General features: G+C 45.3%; 2 protein-coding genes across 2 annotated transcripts; both read left to right on the top strand.

The window, feature by feature from the left end:
- The first annotated feature begins 593 nt into the window (after nt 1-593).
- ANAPC13 (anaphase promoting complex subunit 13) lies at nt 594-3,120 on the top strand. The gene is made up of 2 exons (XM_010131413.1): nt 594-708; nt 2,857-3,120. The coding sequence occupies exons 1-2, from the start codon at nt 610-612 to the stop codon at nt 2,980-2,982; spliced, it is 225 nt and encodes a 74-aa protein (XP_010129715.1). The 5' UTR covers nt 594-609; the 3' UTR covers nt 2,983-3,120.
- Nucleotides 3,121-5,292: 2,172 nt separating this feature from the next.
- Nucleotides 5,293-17,818, top strand: LIPH (lipase, member H). Its single transcript, XM_010131414.1, has 10 exons — nt 5,293-5,344; nt 8,386-8,753; nt 9,460-9,568; nt 9,685-9,786; nt 10,790-10,879; nt 12,020-12,187; nt 13,112-13,207; nt 14,351-14,462; nt 15,952-16,125; nt 17,734-17,818. Exons 1-10 carry the CDS (start codon nt 5,293-5,295, stop codon nt 17,816-17,818), a joined length of 1,356 nt encoding a protein of 451 aa, XP_010129716.1.
- Nucleotides 17,819-18,072: the final 254 nt, after the last annotated feature.

Raw genomic sequence — 18,072 nt, 5'->3', positions numbered from 1 at the left:
GCGCGGCTGGCGGCCCCACAGCTCTGGGTGTGAAGGCAAGGCTTGTTCAGCGTGTAGCTCTGCAGCCAGGCGTGGCCAGGTGGCTCCTGCACCTTCCGAGAGTCCCAAGCCTGGTTTGGTTTTAAATAAACATCGGTAATCTCCAACCCCGGCACGATCGAGCCGCCTGCTGCTGGCTGCTGTCCTGCCGGAGTGACACGGGGGCAAGTGCTGAGGTGACACTTCAGGGAGGGCAGAGTTAGAGGGCTCAGGGGAGCTCTTTGTCCTCAAGCTCACTCAAAAGAGGCTTCTAAAGGTCAGTAGCTGTAAACTCACGTAAATCTCTGTAATTAGTAACAACAGACTGGTTTATATATTCATCTCTGAGGCATATCAGTGGCAATTGAGTTGGATAGTGTTCTCAGGTGAAGAAGTTCTCCTGTGCTTATAGGCCTTTTTGAGTGGATTTGGAAAACCAGGGGTTTCCATAAAAGTTTAAGCTTAGTAGAAATTGGATCAAAACTGGAGCAAGCTCATAGTCCAAACTCTAGCGCAGTGGTTAGGCATGTGGACATCAGGAACGGTCTCTGCTTTGTGTCTCAGGTTTAGCTGTACTCGCCTGCGACAGCGATGGACAGCGAAGTGCAAAGGGATGGCAGGATCCTGGATTTGATCGATGATGCATGGAGGGAAGATAAACTGCCGTATGAGGATGTGGCAATCCCTCTGGTAGGTGAATGGGTATTTATCAACCTGAGTTAAGACCAGAGTGTTTATCACAGCCTCTTCCCAGAAACAGCACAGAGAGCACTGCTTGTGGCGCAGCTGATTTGTACAGAAGGTTCCGGGGATGGATCTGACTCACTCACTCCTTGTCCTATATGCCTGTCATTCCCGTGTGCATGTGAGGACATGGATGTTTCTCTCCCCCTTCCTCTGGAAAGCTGCCGAATCTCCTCGGAACTGGAGTGCTCCTCCCATCACATAACCCAGTTCTGGGTTTGGCATCAGGGAGAAGCAGCATCATCTTTTCTCTGTGCTTCCCCTTCATGTTACTGGTGTTTGAAGTGGTTTCGTAGCTGGTTTGTAGAACAGAGACGATCAGTCTCGTGGACAGTTGCAGTCTCGGTTACACTTTATTTCCACTTTCTGCAATTCTGTTAAAAGAAGCTGAAGATTTTTCAAATGTTTTCCTAATCAGTCTTTTGCAGATAGAGTATTGCTTTTGCCAGTTCAAGGACAGTAGTGAACGAACTGGTGTCTGCAGAAGGACTCTTGCATCCAGCACACGGCAGATCTCTTTTCCTCCAGTGTACAGCTATGAGGCCAGAGAAGTGCTGCTGGGGAAAAGCTGCCTCTGATCTCACTAAGCCCACAGCTGAAGCTTCAGATCTCCCACACTGACACCTTTTCTTAGCCAGTTTGAAACTTCCAAGGAAGTGAAAGGTACCTGAGGATCTTCCCTCTCCTTGTCCTCTCTGGTACATGGGCTTTACCCTGCCTAGCACCAACAAAGCAGTCATGCCAAGATCATTGGGCCTGCCGGGCTGCTGGTTGCTTTTAGCACAGAGACGATTCTAAATTCCCAGTCACATGGCTCAAGCTCTAGCCCTTACACTGTCGTTTCAGCGAGGGCAAAAGGCAGTTACACACCTCCAAAATTCATATATACAGTGCACAAATTTTCCTGCCAAGGCTTGGGCTTGAGGGAGTGACCTTGCAGAATGGTGATTCTCATGAGAGTCCAAACCCTCTTTCCTTGAGATAACCTTCATTAGACAGGCTGAGTACTACCAGCTAGTTCCTTGCTGCCATTTGCCTTTACCCTGTGTCCAAACATTACTGTTTCTTTCCTTACAGCCATCTCTTGAGCTACTTACGGGCACATACAGATGGCAGCCTCAGAGCAGGAAGCCTCATCAACTAACAATAGAAAGAAGGGCCTGGATGTGGGTATAAAGATCCCCAGGGATGGGATTGGCTCTGATCACACAGAAGAACCAGCACAAATTCACAGGAGACTTACTCAGCGGCATTGAAAAGGAACAAAGGGAATGGCTGTAAAGTGGTATTTAAGCCTGTCCTGAGCCTCGGATCCAGTGCTCACTCGAGACACTCCTGTGAACTCAGATGGGCTTGAATTATATGCTGTTTTCAACACTGAAAATTTTTATTTAGCTCATGCTGATATTTCCAGAGATCTAGAACTCAGAATTCTTGCTCATATGGTATCTGGCAGAATAACATGCCCTCTGTGTGACTGCACCAACAGAGCAACACAGAGAACAAATAATATAAGGAAAATGGAATCTCAGTTAAACGACCCTTCCTCCTCACGGTGTCCTGAGCAGCTCGCTGTTGCACCTTGTAGGGGTTTCTGACTTGTACTGCTGATATAGCACAGCCACACCTGAGCTCAGCATGCAGCGAGACAAAGGATTTCTCACCTGCCATGGGAAAGTAACGTGTAATGGAACCAGTTGTCTTAATAACTGCAGCATCTGTATTCTTGGCAACAGCATAAGAAGCACGTTGCAAACAAGCAACGGAATAATTGCATCACACTATTATTTACCTATTTTGCATTTGCTATATATTCTCCTTCTTCACTGCGTGTGCAGGCTGTCAGACCCCAGGGTCCTGGAAAACCAATTTACCTTTTATATTAAGCACCATATTCGTGTGAAAAGAACATTGTTCGTAACTGGGCTTAGTAATACTTTCAAGTGGATCAGTGTGTACGATATGTATAGCTCAGATGCACCCTCTGGTCTCGTTGGTGGATTTTTGTATTTATCCATACGAAGTCTTAGTAACCTGCTCCTTTCAGGAAGCGTATTATGTGTGGAATTCATTGTACCTCTGTTTTGTTCTCAGAATGAGCTTCCTGAACCAGAGCAAGACAATGGTGGCACAACCGAGTCTGTGAAAGAGCAAGAAATGAAGTGGACAGATTTGGCTCTCCAGTATCTCCACGAAAATGTTCCACCCACGGGGAATTAGTGAATCAGTGAGATTTCATGCAGTAGATGCATGAGTGCAATATAAAAAATATTTTTCAACCGAGCATCGCTGTCATAAGCTTCTCTAAGGAAACAACATTTCTGAAAAGCTCAGATTCAAACAATGGTTCTGCTCACAGTGACCAAACACAGTTTAAAAAGCTTTATAATGAGTGTGAAATAACAGTGGCTACCTGACACCTCAGAGCTAATATCAGAATGTTTCTCTTATATAAAATTATTTCATATCTTCTGTTGAATTGTTCTTAAGTTGGTGCCAATTCTGATCTTAAATGTTTTCTATGTGTGATAAAAGAAGTAATTTTTACTGTCTCAAGTTGTTACTGATTTCAAAGCTCACAATGGGATCATTTCTGACTCTGAAGGCTTACGTCTCAAGAAGTACTCCCGTGTATACCGTGGTCGGCTGTTACCACTTTTAACGAGTGTGTGGCAGAAGACAGGTGTGGGGGGCAGGCATGAAAGATGGGTCAGCAGGATTCAAGAGCTGGAAATAATCTGCAAACACAGGTGGTTATTAGAACTCCCCACCTCAGGATTTGATGGTGGTGGCGAACAGCATTTCCAGTGCTGACATCCTAGGTATGTTCACCAACACGTGTAGTGTAAACTGACATTCTAATTTATGCTAGAATGGTGGCTACTCAAAATCATTGTCTTTTGGGAGATGACTGAGAGTTACAAGGAAGAGCCTCCCCGTCCCAGCATACCACCTATCGAACCGATCGCCACGGGGATGAGCCATCTCAGATGGGAAGTGGAAATGTGAGGAAAGTGATAGGGAAAAGAAACAAGTGGGGCTTAGCTTCAGGCAATAAACTGTTAACTTTCTTTTGTGCTGAGAAGAAAGACAAGGTCCTCTTAATTTCTTTACCACATTTTATCTCTCATTCTCAAATGTCTTGTGCAATAGGTAAAAGCCTTCTGTTCATCTTGCATCTTTCACTGTTGGACCGATTCCTTCGCACCACTGGCAGAACTTGCTAAGGAGAAAATATTTTGACAGTTTAGGATTACTGGTAGAGGTGAGGAAGGAACTGAAAGGAAAACAATTACAAATCATCTTTTGCCAAGGCATCAGAAGAAGTACTTTCCTGGAGCTTGCAGCTTCCAGACTTCACAGAAGTTTTTTGGTGTCTATTCTCAGTGTTGATCCTCTTCAGAATTTTGCCTGTGTGATTACCAAATGGGATCACAGCACGGCACACATCCTGTGAGACTGTGATTGCCGAGCTGCAGGAGGATGGAGAGTTCAACATGCTTGTGAAAAAAATCACTTGTGTTGCTAGGTGCGTGCCTCTGTCTGAGGTGGAATCCGTGCCTGTACCAGGCAAGCAGCGCACACTTGTCTGAACAAGAAAGAGCTGCAGACAGCCAGCAGGTAAAGTTAAGGATTAACCCAAGAATTAGCAAAGTCAAAAAAAGCTTAATATGTACAGCATGGACCAATGAACAGCTGTGCAGCTGGGAGCTGTCATGGTTCAGCTCCCTCACTGGATCATCACCAGGAATAAAAAAACAGAGCCTGTGCTTAATGAGGTGTTTCTGATCCTCCCCAAGGTCCCTTTCCCTGGCCTATGTTAGAAGAATTTGCTAAGAAAACATCCCTGCTTGTGGTGGAGATGTCAACATGTACAAGTGTCATCCAAGATAGTGGTTGTTTGGCAGCCCAGTGGAGACACAGACTGACTTCAACTGGAACCTTCCCTTTGTCACTACATAGTGCATCCGCCTCCTGCCTGAGGTGACAGGGTCTCAGAGGTTTGGACAGATGCTGGACCACAGTGCTCAGGAGAGCTGGAGGGACATGGGAGAGTAGGGATCATCATGAATGCCACCAACATGGTGCCCTGTGAAACTAAGTGCTAGCCCTGCCCAGATGCTTATCAGTCTGGCAGTGACACCTACTATCTCTGGTGCCTTTTGACATTCCTTGCAAAAGACAAATAGACATGCAATAATTTTCTTAGTTTCAACACATGTAGTCAAAGTGCTGCTTACAGCGTGATACCAGACCATTCATGTCTGATTAGACATTTCCCGGGGCAAACTATATTTAAAATAAGGAAACCTGGTAGAAGAGAAGGTGCCCCACCTTCTTAAGCAGAAGCTTTAGTTGTATAACTAAGACTAGTCTTCATTTCTTGGCTGGTAACTTCCTCCTTTCACCACACCTACTGTTACTGGCAGAAAAAAGAGAGCAAGGTGGTGTCAGAGACAGCAGACATGCCAAGGAAATTGTGGGATCCTTAAAATCTTTTACCTGTAGAAGTTCCATGCAGACTTCCCTATGCTGAGGCTGTGTGTCGTGTTCATCTGCGTTTTGCATGGGGTGAAAACAGGTAAGAAATCAACTGATGTGAATGTTTTTGTCAAGTAGAAGAGGCTTTCTGTGCTTTGCAGAAACTTTAATAGATCACCCTCTGCATTATAGTTACTGCGTAGGGTTCTTCACTAGCATTATTTATTTTGGCAAAGCAAGTTATACTGGTTACATGAATGTAGTCGGCTCCAAAAGTAAAACCAGAACTCATTTTTATTATCTTTTCCTTACTTCGCAAACATTACTCTTATATAAGTATTAGCCATTGACACTGAAAAAGTCATTTGAAATCTTCAGAGAAGAAAGATTTCCTCTCAGCAGTGTCTTACGTGACGGACCCAAAGGATGAATTACCATTTAAGAACAATAAGCTTCATTTGGTCTCAAACGAACCTGATGAAATACAAGTTAATATTTATAAGACTGTTTTCTTTTTAAACCCTATTTGTTTTCTCTACAAAGCAGAGAGCTGTAACTTGCCTTGCTCCCATGTGTGTGCTAACACAAGGCAGTACATTTGTTTATTGTTACACAGGGTGATTCTTGATAGGGTGTTGTGGTTTGAACCCAGCTGGCAGCTAAACACCACGCGGTGGCTCTTGCTCCTACCCCCAGGGCTGTTCAGCAAGCTAATGGCCACGACAGGGCTGGAAGCAGGGGTTAATTGCCACATTTATTCACCTTTCCTGGAGAGAAGTGGTCTGTTGAACAGAGGTTAAGTCAGTGCCAGGGTGTAAGCTTCCACCTCGCTTACTTGCTTGCAGAGTTAATCTCAACTAGCCTCCTGCTCCACGACAGAAATGATGTTGGCGTTTCAAAGACGCTTCCAGCCATTTGGGTAGGATTCACTGTGCTGATCAGAATGAAGAGCAAAGCCAGGATAACTGGCTGTCCTCATGTGTCAGCTTTTGTAACACATGGTGGATGAGTCTGGGATACGCACCAGCCTGCCAGAAGAGAAGCTGGCAGGTTTCGCCTCACTATTAGCACGGATCTGATTTTGTTAATCAAAATAGAACAAATATAACAGACTTGGTGCAGATACAACAAGGCTTTTTAAACAGTTCCTGTGACAGGTATTAGCAAATGCCGATCAGGTCTTTAAAAGCTCTTCTTTATCAGAAGGTTTGGGCTGTTCTGGTGACAAACACAGTGCTCCTCTGGGCAAGTCTGAGCACAATCTAGGAGACAGATAGAGAAATAAATTAAGCAATTGGTGTAATCTTGCACCATATAGAAGTAATTCTTGCCTGGCAATTCTGCCTGTATTACTACAGCTTCAGTGGCAGTAAAGATGATTAACAATACTATACAATAACTCAAACAATTCCTAGTTGTTAGTAAAAAATAAATGTAAATGTATTTTTTTGTGTTGCAGTAGCACCTAGAGGACAGTTTTTGAGTATCACTGTGTATGCTGGTGTACAGCAGCGAAAAATGGTAACTTATCTCTGGTAAATACTCTGAGCTGTCCACATGAGCAGTGTCATAGGAGAACTCTTCCTGCTGGTTCTCTGGAGTGTCTCGGCACAGTAACAGCAAAGTGAGAGCAAGCTGGTCTGGAGAGAGCCACCCAGGTGACGTTTACTCTTGCAAGCAGGACCCAGACTCACGCTCTCCTGGGAACCCTGATTGAAGCAGTACAGAGGCAGAACACCTGCAATTCAAAGGCCACTGATTTCAACTGATGTTCACTCAGCGTGGCTGAGGGAGGGGTCATCTTCCACAGCTCCTGTTCTGCCATACGTATCAGTACGTACGTAACCACAGGTTTTACACAGGAAGGACTACACAGATTTCAAGGGTTAAAATTTATTTCCGAATTTATGGTAGCAATTTAAAATATCCAGCTGGACTTAACTGCAACACACTTCTAGCTATTAACTTTTATTTCTGGAGCTCCTCGGGCTTCCACAAAGTAATTAGCAGAACTATGGCAACTGAGCAGATTATTTTATGTGCTGGGCAAATAGCATTTATATCACTCTCATGCTGCTGATTTCCATAGGAGGAGAAAAGGGAAAGTTGCTCATGGAAACTGTGAGTTTCATCATTTAGAAATTGAAATGCACAGAGTACTGGAGATTTGCTAAAGCTCAATTCACTTACAGCTACAGGTTTTCTAAACCCTTCTACCTACTGCCACAGCCCTTTAAGCAACAAAGATGAGGAAGATTTCTTTAGCAACTGTAGCCTGAACAATTACTGCAGCCCAGGACATATGTGTAAGAGACTCTCTCCCCCAAGGTTCTTCAGTAAGATTAAGGAGATTTGGGAAAAAGGATTGTGAGCCAGGAAGAGGCTACAAAACCTGGGAGCGCCTTTATAAGCAGTGTCTGTCTGGAGACAGTTATTCCATTCCCTGCCAGGGCCCTGTCATTGACTGGATTGGACTCTGAAGGCTCAGCTGGTGTTCTGCTGGAGAAGCGAGGAACAAAGACAGGCTTTCAAATGGCAGAGACTGTCCCATAAAGCAGCACTTACATAAAATTCAGTTACTCTTTAGCTGTGTATAAAGCAATATCAGTATCATATCTCATGCAGTCAAGGGGTGTCTCATTCTGCAGGCAGAAATAGCAGGCTGCATCTACAAACACAAAGGAAGCATTGAACTGCCCCTCATGACAGCAAGACCCTTTGCAGCTTTTCAGCTCCAGCCTGGACTTACCAACCACAGGGATATCTCTTTACCCTAGAACCTGTCCAGAGCATCTGCGTGTGCTGTCAAACCAAAACAACAACCATTCTAGTCTCTAGTCTCTAAACCTTCCTCACACAAGTGGGATTGCTGGAGAGAGTCCATGCTATCTCCCAGCTACTAGTGGAAGCAGGACAGTGCTGTTCCAAGAAGGTACGCCTGCTGTCTTTGTTCCAACGTAGCAAGAAAACCTAAGTTTCAGGGTAACTCCAGTCATGGACACGATGAAGAGGAAAAGAGCAGATCCAGCTCAGACATCATCCAGCATATGTCCCTGTGCCCATGCAGGACTGGCAGGTAGAAAAGGTCAAAGCAAACGCATTGGTGCTAACCTCAGGGTTGCTACGCTGTGCTCTTTTCAGATACTGGGGAGACATGCCCTGCATTCACAGCTCTCAACATCGGCAACGCTTTGGTAGGGACAGACCTGAAAGTGAAGCTGCTGCTCTATACCAGACAGAACCGAAACTGTGCTGAAGAGCTCAATTCAACAGCCTCCAAGTATCTAGATGTGACCAAGAAAACTACCTTCATCATCCATGGATACCGACTCACAGGCTCTGCCCCAGTATGGATCCCTGACTTGGTACAACTCCTGCTTTCTGTAGAAGACATGAACATCATCCTTGTGGACTGGAACCAAGGGGCAACAACTCTCATCTACAGTCATGCTTCTAGAAACTGCAAAAAAGTTGCTGAGATTCTGAAGAAACTTATTGATGAAATGTTGGTAAGTTGAGTGTTCACACTATGATACAGTCATTAATGCACAGTATGTAAAGGGCACAAAGGAAGTGTTTAAAACCAGCAGAATGTCTGGAAAAAGAAACTCCTAAAAAGGAATACATTAATTCTTGGAAGCGCAACTCTACTGCAGTGTCAGAGTCTACCCTTGGATTTAGTATGATGCTATTTTGCTGCAATATTCAGTTTACACTCTAAGTCTCTACATTTCTGGATTCAAAACACTACAGATATGTTTTCCCATCCATAGAAACTCGTATTTCCACTTTCTGGATGCCCAAAAGTCAGCTTATGGGGATTGGCTATAGTTTGCAACTCCTCTAAGCTGTTGCTCAGGAACAGGCAATGATCACGCTGGATCACTAGGATCGTTGTGTCTGCTACACAGGAACATGTGCGCTTGTGGGCAACTGGAGTTGTACTCATGGGGCCCATAAATACTCGCTCCTGTCCACACCTGTGGTCACTACCCCAAGAAAGTACAACCACTGCCTGAACCGTTCCCATTGCAGCTCTCAGATACGGGTCTCAAACACGAGTGCTGCTTGTACTGTGGGACTACCTACGCAGAGTGAACACACCAAGAGGAAATGGGGGAAAAGTAGGGAGATGCATTTACATTCCTCCTCTGGATGTGTCTTATGTCTTTCATGTGCCTAAAATATGTGATCGCGAGTACTTTTAAATTGCAGGTTGATGGAGCATCACTTGACTCTTTGCACATGATAGGAGTGAGCCTGGGAGCACACATCTCTGGCTTTGTGGGAGAGATGTTTGATGGTAGACTTGGAAGAATCACAGGTAATCCCTTCCTCTCATCACCATCAGTCCTTTTCCTTCAAGGATATCTGTTCACCACGAGCGATGGGAGCTGCACACTACTGAAGTGATGCCATGTGCATGGTTTTGTGTTGCAGGCCTTGACCCAGCAGGCCCCTTGTACAGAGGAAAGCTACCTAATGAGAGGCTGGACCCCACAGACGCACAGTTTGTTGACGTCATTCATTCAGACACTGATGGTATGTGACATTTCTCCTCTTTATCATTACGAGGAAACTTAGAGACTTACAGGGAGCACAGGAAAGCGGGGCCTCTGGTGGGCAGCAGTGCTGGGTATCCTTGCTGCTTTGGCCCAGAACAGCAGTCTCCCTCTCTGCTGCTCTCTGGTCCTGTGTTGCCCACGCTGTCATCAGCACTCCCTTGGGAGCTGCTGTTTTACTTGCATTTGAAAACAGGTTGCTGGTTTATAGCAATTATAGCCTCATGGCCCATGAAGTACAAGGACTTAGGCACTGGTGCAGGAGTCCCCCATTCCTACTGCAGCACAGAGTCCTGCCAGAGCAGTTCCACGCTAACATCACGCTGTGAGGTCAGGCTTCTGCTAAGCACACAGCACCTCAAAAGCTAGTCCCTCAGCTCAATGCCTTGTACAGCAGATCAGTTATCTCCAATCCCGTGGTTCCCTACCTGATGTTGCCAGTCTTCATCCTACCTCCTGTGGGATAAACCTTCCTCTTGGGCAAATCTGGCATCTCCCTCAGCCCTTTTCCTTCCCAACTAAAGCACAGCACAACTTCAAATATGCCACCCAGGCCAGCAGTGTGATGTAAACCCTCTGCTCTGCTCCCACTAGCATCCTACTCCTAGCACTTGGCTTTCCCACCTCATTGCTGCCTCTTGTCTTCTCCCAGCCCTTCCAAGAACTCAGACTTCAGCAGCACAGCAATACCCAGTGTTTCACATCCCTTTTCCTCTCCCCCACGCAGTGACACAAAAAGCCAAATTTTGTACTGTCACACGCATAGACTTATTTTAGGTATTTGAATACCATTACTACAATGACACAGCTGGGTCACGGCTGTTTGGCCTGCTGTCTAAATAGATGAATGACATTAATATTGCAGCACAAGCACGAAGCCTAGAGCTAAATAACTGTTATTTTTTCCAGTTAGTCCCTTATGTTTCCTTCTTCTGCATTTTATGATTCGATATTCCCTCACCCCTGATATTTTCTTTTGTCAGGACTAGGTTACGGAGAAGCACTAGGCCACATAGACTTCTACCCCAATGGCGGGACTGACCAGCCTGGCTGTCCACTGACAATATTTTCTGGTAATTACTTCTGCCTTGAATCACACGAATAAATACAACAAAATATTTCCAATCAGAAAAAGAAGAGAAAGCCAGAGAAACATCATCACTGCTTAGAAAATACGTGAGAATCATATTCTGGGAAAGCCATGAAAGCCGTATCTTCCCAGCACTGATGTGGCACACTGACTCAGCAACAGGAGTTGAGCTGATGTGCGCTGGCAGACACTGGAGTCAGGGGTGATCCTTCTGTTCTCTGTCACAAATGCAAATGGGATTAATTTTCCTTGCAAGAAGTCATCAGGTAGATTTGTGCCTTCATTTTGTGACTACATTTAGAAAACCTGTGCGATTTATTTTAATTATTTTAATTATTTAGAACACATACAAACCCCCAAGGACTAGCAATGGCAAGAGCATGTTCAGAAAACAAGTTCAAGATGAATGTGGTGTACACAGTTCCAGTGAATCCAATGCACCTTCTTGGCAGGGACCAGCAGTGCAGTCTGGAAAGTAGAGACCTAGTCTTGAATGCAAGAAAGCTTTTTTCCTTTCCAGCCTGGCAGCAGCACTGGTTTTATGAAAGCTGGGTGAAGAAGATACCTTACAGAAGGAAAGGCAATAATATGAACTCCACCCTTATCAGACCCAAGAGAATCCAAACAGAAAACCAGCCTGAAACAAAAATCCATAGGAAATGAGGCTGCACTCATTTTGCTGCTCATGCAACAACTCATTTGATTAGTTAAGTCTTTCTAAAGAATTATTAAACCAAAGTGGCAAAGCCATGTGCAAAAAAAAATGCAATATCCAGCTGTCAGGCCTGAGCTCGGAAAGAAGCGTGGAACACCTGAGACAGAATAGGACCCATAGCTGGATCCTCTGGAACTGCGCTAACAACACGAACAAGTATTTTTTTAAAACCAAGAAAAGACAAGAAGAAAAGTAAAGTAGCCACAGGCAGAGCTGAGTGCACTCAGATGGAGAGGCTAGTGCCCATTTACTGCTCTGCCACAGCCCACTGCTCCCCAGTACAATCTGCTGTGTTCAGACTGGTCAGTGACTGTCCACTGGGGTATTCTTCTGTGCTAGGGCATTAATACGGTTTTCCTGAAGCATGAGGATTGCTAACACAATATTTCTTCCCTATGTTTGATTAAGGATTGCAGTATTTTAAATGTGACCACCAGAGGTCTGTTTTCCTCTTCATGTCATCCCTGAAACAGAGCTGCAATATTACCACGTACCCGTGCGACTCCTACAGAAATTACAGAAATGGCAAATGCACCAGCTGTGAAGCTTTTTGGCCTATGCCATGCCCCATCCTAGGTAAGGACCCAGGGGATGTAAATACATCCTGAACACACCTGTCTGACAGAGCTGCCCATCATTACTGGCACTTGGAGCGTGACAAATGTTTTACTAAAGGACTAACACAACACGGTGCTTTGCAAAAGCACGTTAAGTTATTTCCACTAAGCTTTTTGAAACAGTCTCTCCTTGACTTCTGCAGGGGCATGAGCCTCTGCTGCAGGCAAAAGAGGCCTGAGAAATTTCTCTGTTCTTTGTACGGCCACGTCACGTTATGATCTACAACAGAAGTCCACATGTAAAGGATCCAGACTAGAAAAGCCAAAACAAGACTTGGGATCTTTTTCACTAAAGTCACAGAAACAACGAATTAAAGTCCATTGATTGCAGAGTTTGAGGGATAGGAGCATGTTCTTGCTAAAACAGAATAATTTCTAAGAAATTTTCAGCAGCACAAACCCCTCTTGACTCTAAAAGGAATGGCAGAGGGGTGAACAAAGAGGAATGGTTTTTTGTAACTGACTCAGAGGTGTCCCAGCTGGGACGTGACAGCCCAGTCTGAGGCTGCTATTTCAGAAAAGTTGGTCCTAAAAAACCTGACACCTCCAGACATTAACTTGCAAAGCAAAGGGGCTGATTTTCTTTCTGCACTGCAAAATGAAATCCTTCTTGACCACAGATATCAGATGTGGAAAAAAATCAATCTTAAAATAAGCACTGAACAGTAACCAGGCATATTGAGACACCCAGTCACCATTAGTTACACAAGTAAAATTAAGCCCTGGTATAAGTCCACAGAGCACAGGAGTACGTGCCGCAATACACCCTGCAGCTGGCAAGCAATATATGATTTCTTAAATACCTGCTTTGTTATTTTCTGCAATTTAGTTGCTTATATAGCTGTGCAATAACTCTGTTTCATTTTCAAACTGTCATCTATAGGTTATTACGCCCATAAGTGGAAAAGCTATTTAATACAACAGAGCCATCCAGTGACAAGTATGTTTTTTGATACAGCAGACAAAGAGCCATTTTGTAGTAAGTGACTATGATTTCTGAGATGACTTTTCTTTGGGTGTTGCCTCCTTCAGCACCAGCTGAGCAGAGGTGGTTAGCTGCGATATCATAGCCAGCATCTTAGAAGCAAAGCCAGCGGCTGCTGGATAGAATTGGAACAGGCTGCCTGGGTTAGTGGTGGAGTCCCCATCCCTGGAAGTGTTTAACAGACGTGTGGATGTGGTGCTGAGGGATGTGGTTTAGGGACCCTGGCAGTGCAGGGAGAACAGTTGGACTCGATCTTAAAGGTCTCTTCCAACCAGATGATTCTGTGATTCTGTGAATTGGGTCCATCTGCAGCCTTGCCATCACATTCCCTACCTGCAAAGCTGCCTGGTGCTGCGAAAGCCAACTACTCACTAGAGATGTGCAAGAACAGGCTCATCTTGCTTACAGAGCTAGGAAATTTGTTGAGAACATACAAATGAAACATTAAAGAGTAGTTCCTAAACAGTGTTTCCAAACAACACACCACTCTTCTGTGCAAGGAAGAGGTGTGTGGGAATGATGGGAGTCAAAAACGTGCTCTGAGGTGAATGGGAAACGAGCTACCCTGGACAAAAGTGAAAGGCATAGGGAAAGGGCCAGGCAAGGGGAAATCCATGAAAAAAGGCTTCACCCTCGTGATCACCAACATACCAAGCCATGGGCAGGGATTATGGACTGAGCTCCAGTGCTGGTCAGCAAGTGAAGTCAGCAAGTTACAGATCAGAGTACAGAGCAGACAATTCTGCTTCATGACAGAGAAGATAAATGAAAGACGCTGAGAACAGAAATGGAGGGGATCAGAGGCAGACAGCAGGAAGAAAAGGTAATCTGAACAGGAACGATGAAAGGTGGTGTGCCAAAAGCTGTACAGAGAGACCACCTTGCATGCCACTTGTGTAACCCTTGCTGTAGTGTTTTCCCAGACATCTCTTCATATTTATTAGTGACCTCTGCAAAGGGAGATGGCAAGCAGGAAGGAGAAAGAAATTTTAGAGTTTAATTGAAGGGGTGGTGTCAGACCAGCAAATGGGAGAAAGATGTCCTCCACCTGCAGGTCAGCTCCCAGGCACACAGCCAGGCTGGAAAGCAGAGCGAGAGCGCAGAGTCTAACTGTGCTCGCTTTCTCTCTCCCCTCAGTTTATCACTACTTTGTGGATATTATTACATGGAACAAAGACACCAGAAGAGGCACCCTCAGCATTGTATTAGCTGATGACACTGGGAAGAAGGCAGAATCTAAAGTTAATCCGTAAGTCTTACCAATCTGGTGATCTGTAAATGTTAGCAAATCACTGGGTACAACTAGATCTGGGAGGAGGCAAGATAATCCTCCTCTAATTTCTCTGTTGCTACTTGATAGGGTACATGCTTAGGGCTTTCCCCCAGTGCACAGCAGCTGACAGCCCAGTCCTTTGGCTGGGACCCTTCATCTTAAGAACTGAAATGGACAATCTCAACCAGTGGCACAGCTGTCCTAGGCTTCCACTAAAGCAGGAGAAAAAACACATCTTCCCCTCCTTCCCTCCCCTTCCAGGGAGTGTTCTGTTCCAGCTCCAGATGCCCAAGTCAACTGGGATGAATCTGGGCCTGAATATGAAACATCAAAATCAATTCATTCCACTTGGAGAGACAAACTCACAACTGGTGTTTATGTGGACATACAAATTCCTAATTGATCTAAACACACTTCAGCCAAACAAGTCCTGCTCAACTAGTTTTCCCGAGTGTCTGTAACTGCATATTCTCTCAGCCTTATCTGCTGCATGGAGCAATCTGCACAGCTCCCTGGGGCCACACAACAGGCCCGTCCACTTTGCCAAGTGCTGACAGCCCACCAGGCAGCAGGCTTACACGCACATGTTGTTAAAACTTGCCCTATTTGTCAGGCCTCCTAAAACCTCTAAACAAGACCAGTCATTTTGAGTGTTACAAATGGGATATGCTTCCAGCCACATCTGCGCTCTCCACCTTCACAAGGGAAACCTTAAACTAAGGCTGTACAACCAGCATAAAGACTGTGTGGTGTGGCCACAGCATTCTTGCGAGCAGCTCTGCTACTTTTGCACCAAGATCCGTGCAGTTTTCAAGCGTATCTCGAAGTGGAACCGGCCATTCTGTCAAAAAGGACCAAGGTCAAAACGCAGCCCTACAAGGCTTCCTGTATTTAAGCCTGTGCTATTTTCCTATCCTGAGAAGCCAGATTACTCTCTGATAATTCTGGTGAACGTTGCATTGTTTCACAGATGTTTCTGCTGCATTTGCCTGAAAAGAACTACCAGAAATTTAGTGAGAGGCATTAATACCCCCAAGGTACAGTCTTCCATTTGTAGAGCTCACGCAGCCATACAGCTGTGTTTACAAATAGATTTTGTTGTACAGCAACATATTCTGCAACCTCCACAGACGACCTGGTGTTCAGGCCTGCACAGCCAGCTACATTTGGGTCTATCCGCTTGGGGTCAAAGCAGAATCACAGTGAGGATTCTGGTTTGGGACCAGAGCAAAAGGCATCACACCTCTGTGTCCCCACACCCCCCACCCCCCCAAATAACTGAGTGCAAAAGTGGTTGAGCAGGTTGACACCTGGAGAGCTGAATCCATAGCAATTCCTGTAAATCAGAAACTAATTGTGAGTTCAGTCCTCCCACCCAACACTGTTTCTAGTATTTTACTGAATATATTAAAAATGGTGCTATTCCCTTGGTGACTCTCTGACACCTTGTCTGCTTTATCTTTAGAGAAGCTGCAGCCTTTCAGCAGTACAACCAAGTCACTTTGCTAATTGGATTCGACCAGGATTTTGAAAATGTAGAAAGAATTTCATTGACGTTTTCCACAGGAGCTGTCATTGGCCCAAAATTCAAACTTAGGATTCTCCAAATGAGGTTCCGGTCACTTACAAACCCAGACAGGTAAGCAGTGGTTTACAAACCATTTCTATTGTTGCAGAGTGGACAGAAGTAAATGAATCTCCCAGATTCTTGGCCTGGCCAATTTTTCCCACAAGAATTAGATTTATTTCACATTTAATAATTCTTGTACACATATCTTGAGAATAAATTCCGCCTTCAGCACATGCACACAAATCTCATGGCTGAATACCAACTTGAACACAGAGGTTGTCCTATTGTACTGAAAACCTGTAATTAGTGTTCTGACTCTGACGTGGTCTGACATTTTAACCTTTGGTCAGGAAAATGACCTTTGGGAAGTTGCCGAGGCCTGAACTCTGGGCTAAATATAAATGCAGCTCTCAGGGAAATACATATGTCCAGCCCCAATTACACATTTTATATCCCAGTCAATTTCTACGCCCAGTCAAGCAGGGAGATTAATTTACTCCTGGAATTCCAGTAACTGAGAAGCTGCTGGCTGCTATGTCACAAAGCACTGACTACTGCCCACCACATCATGCGGTGTCTACCAGGTCATTTGCTGATGAGATTTCTACAGACGCTTCAGTCACCTTGTAAACCTCTGTCTGCTCTGCAGTCCTACCCTCCAGCTTTCCTGACTTCTAAGGTGCCTTTGGAGGACAGATCTCTGCCTGGGCTCAGCAAGTACAGAATCTCTTAGGTTGACCTTGTGTGCAAGGTCAGCATGCGGACATCAAGCCATACTATGCTTTAAATTTGGGTTAGAACAAGGAGTGTATGTCACAGAGTGAGAAGGGTGAAGCAACAAAAGGACAGAGCTGCAGTTCAGGAAGGCCTGCTACCTTTATCTTAGCCTTGCAAAAACGAAAAGATTGTGTACATGTAATAAGCAAAGTACTTCTACAGCTTCCCCTCACTGACACTTCCTTTCTTCTGTCCTGCATCTTCAGTCACTTCCAACCCCAGATCCACATTCAATTATTTTTAGAAGTAGGTGCAAATGCCCCAACATTTCATCAGAGCCTGTCCACTCTCCCCTGGGAGGGGCTGCCACAGGCTATGAGTACAGTTTCATGACTATTTTAACTGCTATTTAAGTAATCGGTCACCGCCACAGAGGGAAATGTCCTGCCCTCTCTCCTTCTCCCTCTCTCCTTCTGTGTTGAGGGCTAATGCTCCCATGGCCCCAGGTGAAGGCCTAAGTATTTCCTCTGTTTTTCGGCCGGTCTAGGTTTAAGCCAGACCGATGCCTGTTCCCGGCTCAGAGAGGCGGCACAATCCCACAGGAAACTGGTGGGAACACACGGTGAGCTGAAAGGACCACTCCGTTCAGTGGATGTACAAGTGTAGACTGGCTTAACGGGAACCTTGAACTCTGTAGCAAATGCGGCAGTTTGCTTGCGGGTTTTTGTGTTCTTTTTTCTGTGTGGAAAAGCAGAGTAGAACAGAATGAGAGCATGCTCACAGTATCCCTGACCTCGGAAAGGCTTAAAGCCAACCTCACTTTAGGTGGACTTCAAGCCAGTTGTCTTGAGAACATGATTTATTTTACGTAAGCCTCCAGCATGCTGGGAGACTGGACTGGGGATGGCAGAAGAAAGGCCCGATTTTCACCTTTGCCTCGTGTTGACTGTTTCTATGCAGACCACAGCTGTGCAGGTATGACCTTGTCCTGATGGAGAACACCAAAAAGACCTTCAAGCCCATCCCGTGCTGGAGCGGCAGCTAAGACCTGAATGTCTTATTCTGAACATTATGTATGAATGTGGAGGGCATTTCCACAGCCACATGGGCACTCACCCCAAAGTTCCTTGTGTTGTCTGTGGAGTCCAAGCGACAGCACTGTGGGACGGGGCTGTCTTGTCAATGCGGAGATTGATAAACAGGGCTGTAGAAGTGACACAAAAACGATGGCATTGTGCAGTTTTGGAGCACGTTTCCGCGCCGGAGCCGGCTGTGTGCTGTGGGGCCGGCCGAGCCTTC

This window comes from Buceros rhinoceros, unplaced genomic scaffold, assembly GCF_000710305.1.
Source record: "Buceros rhinoceros silvestris isolate BGI_N320 unplaced genomic scaffold, ASM71030v1 scaffold5232, whole genome shotgun sequence".
Lineage (NCBI taxonomy): Eukaryota > Metazoa > Chordata > Aves > Bucerotiformes > Bucerotidae > Buceros > Buceros rhinoceros.
The sequence above is the reverse complement of the archived record's forward strand: the minus strand, read 5'-3'. Positions and strand labels throughout refer to the sequence as shown.